This window comes from Motacilla alba, chromosome 26 (genome assembly GCF_015832195.1).
Source record: "Motacilla alba alba isolate MOTALB_02 chromosome 26, Motacilla_alba_V1.0_pri, whole genome shotgun sequence".
NCBI lineage: Eukaryota > Metazoa > Chordata > Aves > Passeriformes > Motacillidae > Motacilla > Motacilla alba.
In genome coordinates, this window is record NC_052041.1 from 5,586,194 (window position 1) to 5,601,332 (window position 15,139).

Consider the following 15,139-nt stretch of genomic DNA (forward strand, 5'->3'; position numbering starts at 1 on the left):
CCCCTGGCCGAGGCTGGCCACAGATTTCCAAGGAATCCCGACGCCCAGGCTGCCTCTGCCATCGCTGCCCTCCCGGGCAGGCTCACGGGAGCCTGCTCCTCTGACCACTGTCCCGTGTTTGGGATCAGCCACTCCTATCAGCCACGCAGAACACAGCCAGGGCTGCCTCAGACACCGCCACTCTGCTAATTGGGTGGGTTTCAGACTTAATTTCGTGGCAGTTCCATGAAGAAAAAAAGAGGAGCAAAAGCCATTATAATTTCAGGAAAAGTCCCTGGAGAAGTGAAATGGTAATTCACAAATCCAACTCTGATCTATTAGCAGATCCTGCTCTGGAGACTAAATTAGGGAGGGTGTCTGGCTCGGGTGATATTCTTCATTATTTGAATGTCTATAAAGGATATTTATTAAATATTCTTTTCTCTTAAGAACTTTGAGATGCAGCTGCATTTTCTCGCTATTTCCAAGCGTTTGAAGCCTAGCCCACACTGGATTTGTCACTGCAAACACCCCGGAAAATCCTATTTGAATGCAAAACATCCTTTGAAGACACACTTACCAGGCAGAGAGAGCAGCAACGCGTTTGAAACCACGCTGGGCGTTCGGTCAGCTGAGCGTGCCCCAGCCCCGTGGGGATCGGAGCCTTTGGAAAAGGAACAAATTCAGGAACCCCCACCCGGCCTGCCCTCAGGTGCTCCTGCTTTGTCCCTGGAGCTGGGGGGAGCAGGAGCAGCAGCCAGGGGTGCAGCAGCCGTGTCCCTGTCCCCAGGGATGTGGCCTGGCCAGAGCAGCAGCGTGCCGGGTGGGAAGGGACGCGTGGGAGGCAGCCGGGGCCAAGAGGGAGCAGCAGCCATGGCCTCGCCCTGGCAGGGACAGCAAGGCCAGGGCCAGCAGCTGGGCTGGCTCGGGGCACAGCCTGGCCCTGCTCGGGGCTGCTCGGGGGGCACAGGGGGCAGCAAGGGCTGCTCCTCCAGACACAGCTCCCGAGTGTCCCCAGGCACGGGAGCAGCCCCAGCAGGGCTGGGCTGGGGGCTCAGGAGGGACACGGGAGTGACACAGGGGGCTGGCAGGACCGGGGGGATCCTTGGGAGCTGCTCTTGCCACAGGAGGTGCCCCTGTGCGTTCCGGGCTGCACGCTGCCAGCCCGTGCCCTGTGTAACACACCTTGCAGGGGCAGCCACTGCAGAAATGTCCCCCACCTGCCACCCCAATGCCACCGTGGCCACCAGGGCCGTGCCACGCTCAGCCTGGCCTCAGCGCTGCCCGGCACAGCTGAGGGCAAGGCCAGGGGGCTGGCAGGGGCCAGGCGGGAGCGCTCAGCTCTCCTGGGCTAAGCCCACCCAGCAGGGCTCGTCTGCCCTGGGGGCACGGCTGGGATGTGCTCCTGCCCGTGGGGGTGCCCCAGAACTCGGGGCTGGGACCCCCGGGCTGAGACCACGCTCCTGAGGCTGGAAAAGCTGCTCCTCTCTCTGGAAAACTCCTTCTCCTTGGTGACCCTCGGGAAAGGAGCGGGGAGGTGACAAACAGGATGAGCTGCTGATAAAAGAGGAGGAAAACAGAATGCTTCACAAGCAGCCTTTCAGCACCCAGAGAAACGAGGAAGGGAAGCACCAGCCCTGAAGCCCACGGGGAGGAAGGACAAAAGCTCGCTCAGGTTCCTGCAGAAGTGCTGAGCTCGGGTGCTGCCCCGCTCCTCTCCTTGTATGGGCACAAGCAGGGCCTGCCTTGTGCCTATATTTAATTTGCAAAGGAGAAAAAGAATTCTGCCCGCACGCCTCTGCTCCAGCGGCCTCTCAGCCTGGGGAACAGAGCTGTGTTCAAAAAAAAGAATGCCCCTGCTTGCACACAAGCCCCCCGGAGCTGGGAGTGAGTGGAGCAGGTTTGGGAACACAGCCCTGCTGCACGCACGCAGCACCTGCTGGGGCTGCGGGCCGGGGGCCGGGGCTGCAGCAGCAGCAGGCTCTGCTCCCCGCGGCTGTGGCAGCACCCCGGGCCCGTCCCCTCCTCCAGCGGGGACTGGCTCCCTCTGAGGCCGTTCCCTGGGCAGCAGCTTGTCCCCAAACCCCTGTCCCCGTGCCCGCGCTGCTGCTGGGGGAGGCAGGACGGATGGGGAGCTGCAGGAGCCCTGGGGGCTCAGGGCTGTGCAGGGGCTGCGCCTCTGGAGCAGTCTGGCACCTTGGAGCCAGCTCTGCCCTGATTCACAGCCTCTCCTGGAATGGAAGCTCTCCTGGCTGCTCCCCAGACTGCCCGACCCCACTGGGCACAGCCAGGGCAGTCCCCGGAGCGAGAGAACAGAGCCAGGGTGTCCCGCAGCCGAGTGAGACAATCCCACTTTATTGCAAACTCTCGGAGAGTCGGACACGGAAGAACTTGGTTCTGTCCAAGGGGGTTTGTACAACAGCAACGGGGAACACAACAGGAGACGGGGACTGAACTTTGCACCCGGGTGAGAATCCAGCAATAAACTTCAGCAGTGCTGCACCTGGAGCGACCAGGGGACAAGGGAGGGGAGAGGGGCAAACCCACCCAGCCCCCAGGCCACAAACCCCTGTAAGGAGCCTTGTGCCCCACTGGTTGGACCAGCAGGGGAGGGAGAGATGCTGGGAGGGCACCAGGGACACAGTTTGAGGGGAAACCCCCCAAAGTCGGGGGTTTGCCCCCCACTCAGCAATTGTTCAAGTCTTATAAATTCAAACTTTTTCTTTCCATTTAAATAACAAGTGCTTCAGGTACAAGGCTTGGGATGCCTGGCTTGTAACCCAGTTTCAAGTGCACACAAGCAGGAATAGATTTTTTTAACAAAACTATATATATATATATATTTGCACACTCATACACACACATGCACACCATGGATTTTGTGCTGCACCATTGAGCTGGAGATGATGGAATGGGCCTGGCACCTGTGGCACCATCCACCCTAAAGCTGCTAAAGACCTGCATTGTTTTTACCAGTATTGGTCCCCAAAGGTCTCCCCACGTGGGGCTGCACCAGCAGCTGCTCAGGCAGTCCCTGAAGCCGTAGCTCTCCAGAAAGTTCCACGTGCAGGCGAGTGAAGCCTGCAGGATCCTCTCTCGTCCCTGTGGAGAGCTCAGGAGCCCCCTGAGCAGGTGAGCGCGGCCTCGCGTGGGTGTGGAGATGCTGGGCAGAGCAGAGGCTCAGACCCACACGGCCGTGTTGATGTCAAACCCCGCCTGGCTGTAGGCTCTGGGCTCGGGCACTTTCCTGGTGCCCATTTTGGGGTGCTCGCCGCGGCTGTCTGCCCGTGGGCACCTCTCTGCTTTGCTGTGGTGGCTCTGCAGGTTCCCGTGAAGGGGCAGGTAAAATGTCCCCTTGAGTTTGCTGATCTTTTTGGACCTCTTGGAGATCTCGGGCTGTTTGTCCTCGGGAGGGAGCCAGCCGGGCTTCTCCTTGAGCAGCCTGTCGCGGTCCGGCCGCACGCTCCTCAGGAACTTCTTGAAGATGTTGGCCGTGAGGGAGAACTTCCTGCAGAGCTCCTGGGATCTGCTCACGGACAGGGACGCCTCGCTCTTCTCCCCCTTCTTATCCAGCTCAGGCAGGTCCAGCCAGTTCCCCACCAAGTCTGCGAAGATGTTGTCCCCCAGCACCAGCGGCTGCCGGTTCCTGCTCTGCGACATCAGGGACGACGTCCAGTCGTGGCCATCGTCACAGCCCGGGCACTCCTGGCACAGCGGCCAGGCCCCAGCCGTGCCCCGGCTGCCGCTCGCAGAGGGTCCTTTCGGGGGGCACGGACCCTCCCCGCCGAGGCTCCGCGAGGAGCAGGGGGTGTCTGGAGGCTGGCCGCTCTCCGGGGATGCAGCGGGCCGGGACGAGCCGGCTGGGGCTGGCTGTGGCAGGGGACACGCCGGGGGTGGGGGGCAGCGTCCCTGGGCTCCCCCCGGGCGCGGGTCCTGCCCGGCCCCCGCGCTGCTCCGGCAGCAGCGGCGCTGCTCCGCGGGGCTGCGGCGCCCCGAGATGTCCAACTGCTCCAGGGCCGTCTGCACCTGCAGCAGCTTCAGCTCCTGCAGGGCGCCCATCATGCAGTTCATCTGCTCGTGCAGCCCGTCACCCACCTCCTTCATGGAGAGCTGCGGAGGGAAGAGCACAGCGGGTCAGTGTCCCCATGGGTCAGTGTCCCCGTGGGTCAGCGTCCCCAGCAGTGTCCCCAGGGCAGGACAGTGGCAGCACGGGGGCTGAGCAGCTTTCTGGGCCGGGCCCTCCCTCCTCACTTCTGCCACGCATCCCACCTGCACTGCACCCACTTCAGCCAGCAGCGCTCCCATGCTCAGAGTTTTCTAGGAGTGTCCCTCTAGGAATAAGAGGAGCTGACAGAAGTGGATTGTTTGGCCTGACAACAAAAATAAAGAGTTTGAGTTTCCATTAATTGCTTGGCAGAAGCCCAAGGTGTAGAATTGTGAATGGTTCTGGCTGCCACCAGTTTTAGAATATTCTTGTGCTTTTGAGTCTTTTGTGCCCTGCCACCAGCTGAAATCTCCAGCCAGCACAGAGCCTTGCTTCCTTACCTGAGGTGCTCAAGTAGATTAAAAATAAACCCCAGGAAGAATTAAATTGTTACTCCATAACACGTCTCCAGCTCTCAGTGCCCTCAGCACAGGCTCCTCTCGCTAGAGGACAATCAAAGACATTTCAATGCACTGGAAATTTTGCACAGAACAACCAACAAACTCTACGATTACTCACATTCAACCAGGAATTCTCTGATTCCCAGGCCAGGACCTTTAGTGGCAGCTCTGCTTCATCCCTGAACCTCACTACAAAGATTGAACTTTCTACACCAGGCTTAAAATAAGCAAGTTATTCTCCAGAGCTTCCCGAGTCCCCCTTCTCTCTCGCTCCGCTGCCTCCTCTCTCGCGCAGGATCTGGATCATATTCCCAAAGCAGCACCAGGAAGCAAACGGGCTCCACTTCCCAACAGCTGCCACTGAGTCATTTTTAGCAGGAGGGGAGCGGGAAGGGGCAGGGGAGGAACAGCCGGGGCTGGAGCAGCCATGTCACTCTGGGTGAGGAGGTTTGTAGGGAGATTACCCCGTCCTGGGAAGCTCCAGCCTGCGCTGTCACCAGCAGTTTAAAATGTTTTGTACAGCAACAGATCTCAAGATAAGGGTGAAAAAGGCCAGCTTTTTATTTTATGCTTATGTTCAGCTTTACATTACCAAGGTTTATTTTCTACATCTCCTTCATTTTTAACTAAGCTGGCTCAATTACTCGCTCTATTTCCATCTCTGTACGTGGAGCTGAGCAGCCATCAGAAAACTGTGAGAACCCAGCTCTCTGAGGGGAAACTGCTCAACAGTTTCTGACCACAAATCCCCATTTCAAAGCCCAGAACCTAGAACTAAACGCACCAGCAAGTTCCAGTCATTTTTCTGAGCTTTTCTCTCAAGAAACTTGTTTGTCACCCGGAAGGAGCACACAGCTACAAAGATACAGAAAATCTGTGCTCAGCTTCCTGATTCCACTACCCAGAGCCTCCAGCTATGGCATTTCTTAACATCAGCAAATAAACTCCTGCACATCACGTCCCAGTTGCAGCCTCACCGCGCTCCTGGCTCCCACTCCGAGCTGAGGTCAGCCTCAGACACGACTGCCACCTTACCTCTCCGGATCTGCTGAGACGCTGCTCGTCCTAACCCTCCTTGCCTTATTAATGGCAGCCTGTTTTATCTGGGGCTTTGGAAAAAGCTGGATTTGGAGCCAGCCTGGCCCCTCATTGGCCGCTTCCCACCAAATCCCCCGGCGCAGTAATCGCGCCCTGGGGAGCGCAGGGTCCTGCCCTGGCCCAGGCTCCTCCACCCTCGGCATCTGCCCCTGCCCGGGCTGGGGCAGCCCTGCCGGGCTCGGCCGGGCGAGCCCCGGGAGCATTAACCCTTCCTGGGCAGCGTGGGCAGGCTGGGGGGCAGAGCCAGCCGCCCCCGGGGGAACAGAGCGAGCCCAAAGGCAGCGCTTCTGCTCCTGGACAGCAGCCGGGGCTGCCAGACCTGGGGAGCACCAGCCTGGGGAGCCTGGAAAAGAGGAGGGGATGCTCTCCTCTGTGGAATTCTTCCCTCTGTGAATGACTGAGCGGGGTCACAGAGGAGGAGAGGAGCCTTTGGGCTAGGGCTGCTCGCTCCTGCCCGGCAGGGGAATCCCACCCTGCAGCTGCGTCCCTCCAGCAATGGGAGCCCACCAGCAGCGACCGAGTTCTCAGCATGCTGACACTTTCAACTCTGCTGGCAAACGCTGCCGTAATTTCGGGTTGTGCAAGTTAAAGAATGAAGCAAACCAACCCCCTCTGCTTTATCTTTTGCTCCTCTTGGTATCTGCTCAGTCTTCTGCAGAGCTGGAGAGAGAGGGAAGCCCAGCCCAAAGTGAAGTCACTGCCTGGTGACCAAACAGCCTCCGGGGCTTGGATTCCATCCACCTGCAATTGAGAGTACTCACCTTGGAAAGAAAATTCTGGAGGGAAAATAAACCTTCCCCAGTGTCTAACTGCCAGCCTCTCCTCCTTGCCAAGATCTCAGCTCTCCCAAGTTCAGACTGGCTTCTCTGAGACTCTCCAGAAAAAGAACAATGTCCCAGAGAAGAGAGATTACCTCCCTGGCAGAGGGTCAGGACTGAACTGCCTGGTCTGGGAGAAGGAAAAGGGATTCTGCAGAGAATTCAGCAGACTGGGCTGGAAATCAAAGGGATGCACTGCTGGAGGTGAGGGGAACTCCAGCTGAAGGGACAGCCCTTGTAGCCCCACTGGCTCTGGGTCACACGCTTCATGCAGGAGGAACTCAGGTTTGTGAGGAGCTGAAGTGCACTGCAAGCAGAGCGTGAATGTGGCACCAGAGCCCAGAGAGCCTTCGTGCTGTGGAGAGGGACCCTGGCCCTGCTGGGGCTGTGCAAGAGCCTTTGTGTGAGCTGGCACGAGGAGCTGCCTGCTCGTGCCCTGGGAGCCCCACACATCAGGGAGTTTCAGGACAGCTTGCAGATACCCAAATCTATCTCTAAAAAGCAGTTAAAAATCAGGTGCCTCAAACTGGATCTCATTGTTCCTGAAACTTTTGCAATCCCTGAAAATTGGCATGAAAAATTTGATGTCTAATTCTGCACAAGCCAACTCATGCCTTTTCAAGCAAGACAAGTACTCACAGGGCTGCGTTCCCCTTTGGTGCCCGGGACTGGTGTGTGAGGGGAGAGGTTCCTTTCTCCAGCACTGAGCTGTTACCTGGCTCAGCCCTCTGTGCAGGGGAGACCCTGGCAGCTGTGCCTCAGTGCTCCTCCAAGGCAAGGCTCATTCACACCACAGACACCCCAAGCACTGAAAACTGAAGCGCAAAACTCAAAATTCCACTTTCAAATGATCATCAGAGAATATTCTACATGGGCGTGGAACCAAACAAAAGACGGCCAGAGTTCATACACAGAGTGTTTTTTGCACTGGCAGAGCACCATCCTGAGCAGCAAAGGCACCAACTGCTTTGGAAGCCACCCCTTCCATGATCTCCTCACCCCCAAACAATAACCCACAATGCTGTCCACAGCATGATCAATGATCTTCCAGCACTGATTAACGAGCAGGGCACAGCCTGGCCCAAGGAACCTGCTCCTGCAGTTACTGGCATTTCACCAAGCTCAGCCTCAAACACCTGAGACCCACACATCAGGGAGATTTGCCTTCCCCTTCCCAGGTAAATCAGTAACTCTTCCCAGGCACTCTGGGAGCCGGTGTTCTCCTGCTAACATCTCCCTTCGGGAGCTCTCAGCTCTCCACCTCCCGGAGCCACAGCTGCCTGCACCCCGGCCAGCACACCCCTGCCTGCCCAGGGCCAGCAGCCCTGAGCTGCTGAGGGAAAGGGAAAGCCCAGGCACCCCGGCTCCAGCCGAGCACAGGGCCGGGAAGAAGAGCCCCGAGTGTGTTTGTCACAACCAGGAGGAAGACAGATGTCCAGCTCTTAGGTAAAAGACATGCACACAGAGGAAGCTATTGCTAAGAGGACAGGAAAGAACAAATGGCAAATAGTTCTTAATAATAGTTCTGATGGGCAACAGAGCCAGCACCAAACAATTGGTATTTAAAGCAGATGACATAATAGAGACTGAAATTATTTTAGGGCTGCTGAGCTGACCATATTGTTTCTGTGTTTTCCTTTGGGTCACTAACTGGATTAATCCCCTGCAAGCCTGCAGTTGTGGCTGGGCATGGCCTTGCTGCACAGAGCACACAGAGCTCTCTCCAGCCCCTCGTTCCACCTCTCTTTTCCTTCTCCTGGAGCATGCCAAGGGCCTGCAGTTGTCTTTCGGTCCTTCCATTTTATCACAATAATTTCAAGTCTCTCTTTCACCTCTTGTTTTCCCAGGGTTTGGTAGGTGTGCATGAGGATGCTAACTGCGAGCTCACAGTTCATCTGAAAGAGGAAGGATGCTGAAACTGAACCAGAGGCTCCCCCTCACAACAATTTCCACAGATCCTAAGCAGATGTTAACCATGACAGACGTGGTTCACATCACTCCATTACCCACCTTCCTTCCCGCTGCAAGGATATTGTTCTGTGCTTCCCAATCCCACTCCCTTGCTTAAAGGCAAATCAGAAAAATAATTCTCCTCAACCAGGATAAAAATGGGCCAAAAATAACTCCAATCTTCAGATTTCACTCACAACCCAAGGATAAGAGAGACCACAGGCCTCGATGGACAGACTGGCCACTGAAGGTGGTGGTTACAGGGTCAGTTCTCAGCCCAGACCTGCTGTCCCGGGAATCTGCTCTGTAGCACTCCTGATTACACGAAACCGGGAGGCTGAAAAAACCAATCCTCATCTTTAGGTGGCTGCTCTGGAAATAACCCAGAGGACAAAGCCTTCTCTCCCCAGTTAAACGTGACAGGACATCTGCTGTCAAGTCACTCCTCTGCACCTTCCCCTCAGAACAGCAAGGAACGAGATGTGTGACAACCCCCAGCCTTCTGGCACTGCCTGCAGCAGCCAGGGCTGCAGTCACCCAAAAAGGGACCCGCATCAGCTGAGGCACACTCGGAGCTGCCTGTTCCCACCGCTGGAGCTGGAGCAGCGGCACCGGACCCCCGGGGCTGTCATTTGTGCCTGGCAGGCTGCAAAGGACCCGAGCTGCCCCTTCAGAGAGAGAGGAACGAAACCGCAGCGGATCCTCTCGGAGCGTGACACAGTTACCGGAATAGGACCCAGTGTCAGACAAAGAGTAAAAATAATTGGCTGTATTTTTCACTCGGACCCAATGTTCTATTCCTGCAGGATATTCATAGCAAGAAACATTGTCTGCCAGGACATAAATTAATGTAAGAAGGGAGTCAGACTCTATCAAACTCAGTAATTCGATGCATTTATGACAAATGTGCAGGAAGAACATTAGAAGTTCCAGTCAGAGTGGTGACTTAAATACTTTTCCTCCCAGAAGAAAGCAACAGAAAGCCCAGATATATCCTGGATTCATCTGCAAGACCAAAAGATGCCAAGTAAAGTTACAAGCACAGCCAAGTAAGGGTACAAGCACAGCTAACACGGCTGTGCCCCCTGGCCTGTCACAGGCACACAAACCCCACGTGCCAGGTGAATCTGCCCCATGGAGCCAGCAGTCCCTGGACAGAAAACAGTGATTTATTCCAGCTGAGCCCCAAGCCCCCATCGCACGGTCCCCGTGTGATGCTGCTGCAGATCAGTGCAAACTCTGCTGCTGCCTGGGAGTGCAGGCAGGCGCTGCCACGTGCAGCACAGAAAGGAAACTCCTCTCTGCCAATCCCTCAGCAAGACAGCTCCCGTTAGGTCTGAGCTTTCGGCTGAGATAAGGCTCTGTGACTCGGGGAGCAGCACACTTCTGCTGTGCCTCAGGACAGCGTTCCAGATCCCCAGTGCAGGGCTTTGAGGATGGGATTAGCGGCAGGAATGGCACGCTCCCAAGCTCTGGGGCACGTTTCACAACTGCCCCGGGAAGGACAGATGACAGGAGTGCAGAAGCACGGCTTATTCCGTCACCAGCCCTGGAAACCAGCGCTGCACGCTCCCGCAGTGCATCCAGGGGCTTCCCGGAGGAGAGCGAGGTCTCGAGCATTTCCTGCAGCCGGGCTGAGGCACAGAGCTGGCACAGCCTGCGGGGAAAGGCTGCCCGGGCTGGTGCCAGGCTGGGAGGAGGATGCCCTGCTCCCAGGGGATGAATGGCTGTGTCAGCTGAGGCTCCCCTGGCCGTGCAGCGTTGGCGTGTGGAAGCTTCTGAATGAATTCCAATCAAAGGGACACCACACATGCCAGAAACGATCGGCTTACGACGGGAGAGCTCTCCTCTCCGACTGAAAGGGGTCAGATTCATCCTCGGGAGCCCTGGCAGAGCTTTCCCAGAGGAAATGGGAAGAGCAGGAAGAGCATGCCCGAGCTCGCTCTCGCTGCCTGGCCTGGCCCAGCTCGCTGTGCTCTCGGGGCACAGGTGACACATGGGGGCCCACAGCAGCCCCAGCCAAGCACACCAGCAAAAATTAAACGTGGTTTTAACAAACAGAGCAAGGGAAAGGAAAAACAGAGCTGGAATCCTCCTGTCTCACGCTGGTCGGGGATTGAGTTGCACTGGAAGATAACCTTTCCTTGGGAACTGGGAGCTGTGCCAACATCCACTATTTTCTGAGAAAATCCCCTCCTCAAAACTGGCCAAAAGTCTGGTTTACCAAACCAGAGGCTGCCTGCACTGAGACAAACTGAACTTCTGCTAATGGGACAGTCTCTAGCCTTTCCAAGTGACACTGAGCAGCCCCAAAGAGCCTGGCTCCTTACAGAGGGCAGTTCTGCAGAACCTCCCTGCACACCAGGGCTGCCCCTTGGCCACAGCACAGCCTGGTGTGCTGCTAAATACAGGGCGATGCCCTGGCTCCCCTGTGCCCCGCTCCCTGGCTCCAGGTGGCCAAAGCCACTGTCACCACTCCTGCCCCTGCCCCGTGGCTCTGGAGCAGCCCAGGCTGGGCAGGGCAGAGCTGCACAGCCCCGCTCCCACGGTGCAGATGGGCCCAGCTGTCCCCCGGGCTGCTCGCCGCTCTTCCCAGAAACACTCATCTATTTTCATCCCAGGCTGCAGGGACAGGAGAGATTTCCACAAGCTGGTACTGCTCGGGATGGCACTGGGGCTGCTCCCCTTGCTGCAGCTCCCACCGGGACTGCAGGCAGCGGGGCTGGAGGAGGCGAGCCCGGGCTCCGCGCAGCTGCACCCCGAAAATGCCCCGCAGAGCCGCGCTCCAACCGCGCTGGGACGCGGAGAGCCCGTGAGAAAGGAAGTGCAGAGCCCTGAACAACAAAAACCGGCCTGTGGGAGGGCAACGAGTGCGACCGGTGAAAACCAAACGCACAGACACCCAGGCTGCTCGCAGCCAAGCCACAGCTCCTCCAGCTGAAGGTGACAACTGCCCCTGCCCAGTGTTCCAAGCCAAGCATACACAGATTTATGCCAGGATAAGGCATGGCTTATTAACATAATAAAAACTGTTGCATTTTTACAATTGAAAAAATCAATTCCTGCATTATAGCAAGGACTGAAAAAAGCCAGAATTTTCTCATTTAAAGTATTTTTTTTTGGCTTTCACATTAAGTGTGAGGGATCTCCCTTTCTGCCGAATATATTGACTCTTCAGAAGTTTTATCTTGTGCTACAAAACAGGCATGTTTTAGACTCAGAGGTGCAATGTTTAGGCTCCTCTACAAAAATATTGTTCAGATAACAAAACAGATTTGGTCAGAAGACAAAACACAGATTTAGGAACCTTATTCTTAGGATGTTCTTCTGGAAGCTACTCCTTCTCCCAGCTCAGATTTTCAAGGGCTGTCAGATTATTCTGTACATGTCCCGGTTGGCAGTTTGCATTTCATTCACCACACTCGCTGTGCAGCACACCAGTGACTCCCTTTTTCCTTTGTTTTAGTTTGTCTTTCACTCCTGTGTTTGCTGGGGAAACACTGGGAATGCCAGCAGGTTAAATGTCACTGCTGCCACATTTATGGAGAGCAAAAGGCCACTGCCCCAGCCCGTGTTTCACAAGACACGCGGATCTGGAGGAGCACGAGGCTCTCCAGCCCTGCTCCTGCCCTGGGCACAGCTGGAGCTTTGCCTGCCCCGCAGGGACAGGCTGGGGTGACACCCGGAGTGCCTCCTGCAATGCAGGCTCCGCACAGAGCTCCAGGCAGCACGAACCCGGCTGAAATCGCCTCCCTCCAGCCCAACCCGGGAGCTTCTCGCCTTCAGAAACTTCACCCACCCGCTCTTGCTCTGCCTTGTCTTCCCCTTTTGTTCTCATTATCTATTTATCGGGATAACGCAGACTCCGAGCCAGACCCACTGGAACCCTATTTTGGGAAGTAGCAGTTCCTCCTCCCAGCCACCCCAGGCAGCCCCAGAGCACCAGCAACACCCTCGGGCTGCTGGACAGGCCCCGGCAAGCCCCGGGACTGAGCTCCCCCCCGAGCAGGAGCGGCAGGAGGGCGACAACGCCGCTCGTTTCTGACAAAGGCTTTCCTATTAAAGAAGTATTTGCACAGGGTGCCGGAGGTGCCGGCGCGCTCCCTGTACAGCCGTTCTGTTCCCAGAAAGTTGTTCCTCTCCATCTCCGCGGCTGCTTCCCCGATTCCTGACCTGCGCTGGCAGCTTGTCCCTAAAGCCCCCGCACGCCCCCGCCGCGGACTCTCCGACAGACGGGCGGACCCCGACCCAAAACCGGGACCTGCCCCCGCTCCCGGGGATGGCAGCGCGGGACCCCCGACCCAAAACCGGGACCTGTGCAAAGCCGCCCCCCGGGTGCCCCGACCCCCGGCCCTTACCAGCTCCTGCCGCAGGCGCCGCAGGTGCTGCTCCATGGCCCGGCTCGGCGCGGGGCCGCCGCGGGAGGGGAGGGGAGGGGAGGAGAGAGGGCTGTCCGGGGGCTGTCCGGTGTCCGGGGGGCGGCTCCGGGGGCTGGCCGGTGTCCGGGGGGCTGTCTCGGAGCTGCCCGGTGTCCGGGGCTGTCTCGGGGCTGCCCGGTGTCCGGGGCTGCCCGGTGTCTCGGGGGCCCTGTCCGGGGCTGCCCGGGGTGTCCGGGCTGCCCTGTCTCGGGGCTGCCCCGGCTGTCTCGGGGGCTGTCCGGGGGGCTGTCTCGGAGCTGCCCGGTGTCCGGGGCTGTCTCGGGGCTGCCTCGGGGCTGCCCGGTGTCCGGGGCTGCCCGGTGTCCGGGGCTGTCTCGGGGCTGCCCGGTGTCCGGGGCTGCCGGCGGGGCAGGGCGCAGCAGGGCGCGCAGCGCGGCGGCGGCGGGGCCGCGTGTGCGGGCGGCGGGGCGGGGGCAGCCGCATCCCCCCGCCCGGCCCCGGCGGCCGCAGCCCTGCTGGAGGCGGCGGGCGCTGCTCCGGAGCCAGCCCAGCGCTCCGCCCGCGCCCGGAGCGGGCCCTGCCCGCCGCGCGAGTTGTGTGCCGCGGTTTGTGGCGCTGCGCGTTCCGCGCGTTGCTCCGCGGGCGCGGACCACCCCGCCGAAAGCACGGATTAACCTACATGGCCTTAATCGGGAGAATTGCAAAGCCACCCAGTTGCGGTGTCCCCGTTTTGTCCTCGCCGCGGGCCGGGCTGCTCGTGCTGTGCCCGGCCAGCGCGGGGGACGCGGCGGTGCACCCCGGGGACACACACACCCAGGGACAGGGACACACGCACCGGGCCGGGACAGGGACAGGGACACCCGCAGTGGTGGCGGTGTCCGAGCGCCCCTTGCCAGGGCCGCGGGGACAGGGCTCGCAGGGCCTCCGCGGGGCTGCTGTCGGGACAGGTCCCCTCGCTGCGCTGTTCCAGCCCGTGCCACTCCGCGCACGCAGCACCTGCAAAACTGCGGCTGGGGGATGCCGCAGCCACGGGTGAGCCCTCCAAGACCGGGATTGTTTTATCTCAGATCAACAGCCTCTAATATTGCTTCTCACCCCAGGACACCCGACAGATGGACAGGCGAGCAGTGAAAAAAAATACAAACACAAATACAAACACTTTTGGATCATCAGAATTCATAATTGTGCTGAATTTGAAAGGGTTTGAAGTTTTGAGTGTTTCTCACAAATAAATATTATTCTCATCTTATTTGCAAAACGTGTTGTTTAGATGATAAATGCTGAGTCCCCTGGGATAATTTAGTCTAAGTTGCTCTGCAATGCTAAAGAACTTGATAGGAGGAGAAGTACTACTTTGTGTTTTCTAATTTGGGATTAAAAATGTAATTACTTGGTTTTTTCCCAGAAATTTCACAAAGACTGGCTAAATTTTTTGCCTCTCCACGTCTTTATTTTTTGGAGGAAAACATTTTTTATAGAAGGTAATAGGATTTGGTTTGTTTGCTTGTTTGTTTATAAAATCGGTTTCAGTGTTTTTGAAGGCTGACCTTTGTGTCAAAATCCAATTTAAATGGGAAATTTGCGATCTGCCCTTTCACATGTGTTTGGGAAACACTCCAGAGTTAATGTTTATTGATCCTTCCAGCGTCTGGGTTATTATGGGTCAAAATGTCCCGTCTCCTCGCTCATTTCAGGGTTCCCATTTCCCATCCGTTCAGCGTGGGAACAGCATCTCTCTTGGAGGCCCGGCAGAATGTGGGGCAGTAAAGGTATTAATTTATTGAAGAACTGACCTTATCAAAAACTGAATCGCTTCCAACAGGCCATGCCATGATGCCAGTGGGTGCTCGCCAGTCTCGGCTCTTGCTCACAGTCTAAGCTGCTAGCCCAGCTCTGATTTTCCCTGCAATCTGGCAGGATGTGTTGGCCAGCTGGCTGTTCCCCACGGGCCGGGTGCGGGTGTCCGCAGCCCGTCCCAGCATATGGCAGCCAGGCAGGAGCGAGGCATCGGCAGGCTGGGATGGCCCCAGGAGCCATCTGACTGTGGCAGTGCAGTGGTGATGCCAGTGATGCCCGTGACACCCAGTGAGTGACACCCAGTGATGCCCAGTGATACCCAGTGATACCCAGTGATGCCCATGACACCCAGTGACACCCAGTGATACCCAGTGACACCCAGTGACACCCAGTGACACCCAGTGATGCCCATGACACCCAGTGATCCCATGACACCCAGTGATGCCCATGACACCCAGTGATACCCAGTGATACCCGTGACACCCAGTGATACCCATAGCACCCAAGTGATGC

The 15,139-nt window shown here is 57.6% G+C and overlaps 1 protein-coding gene across 4 annotated transcripts; it reads right to left on the reverse strand.

The window, feature by feature from the left end:
* Positions 1-2,312: 2,312 nt before the first annotated feature.
* INKA2 (inka box actin regulator 2) lies at positions 2,313-12,968 on the reverse strand. Of its 4 annotated transcripts, none has more exons than XM_038162554.1 (2): positions 12,809-12,968; positions 2,313-4,089 (listed from the first exon to the last, which is right to left on the reverse strand). In XM_038162554.1, exons 1-2 carry the CDS (start codon positions 12,842-12,844, stop codon positions 3,160-3,162), a joined length of 966 nt encoding a protein of 321 aa, XP_038018482.1. In that variant the 5' UTR covers positions 12,845-12,968; the 3' UTR covers positions 2,313-3,159. The 4 variants fall into 4 exon arrangements, with proteins under 4 accessions (XP_038018482.1, XP_038018483.1, XP_038018485.1 ...); XM_038162555.1 differs by lacking the exon at positions 12,809-12,968 and adding an exon at positions 6,290-7,507; XM_038162557.1 differs by lacking the exon at positions 12,809-12,968 and adding an exon at positions 5,620-6,282.
* Between the last annotated feature and the right edge of the window lie 2,171 nt (positions 12,969-15,139).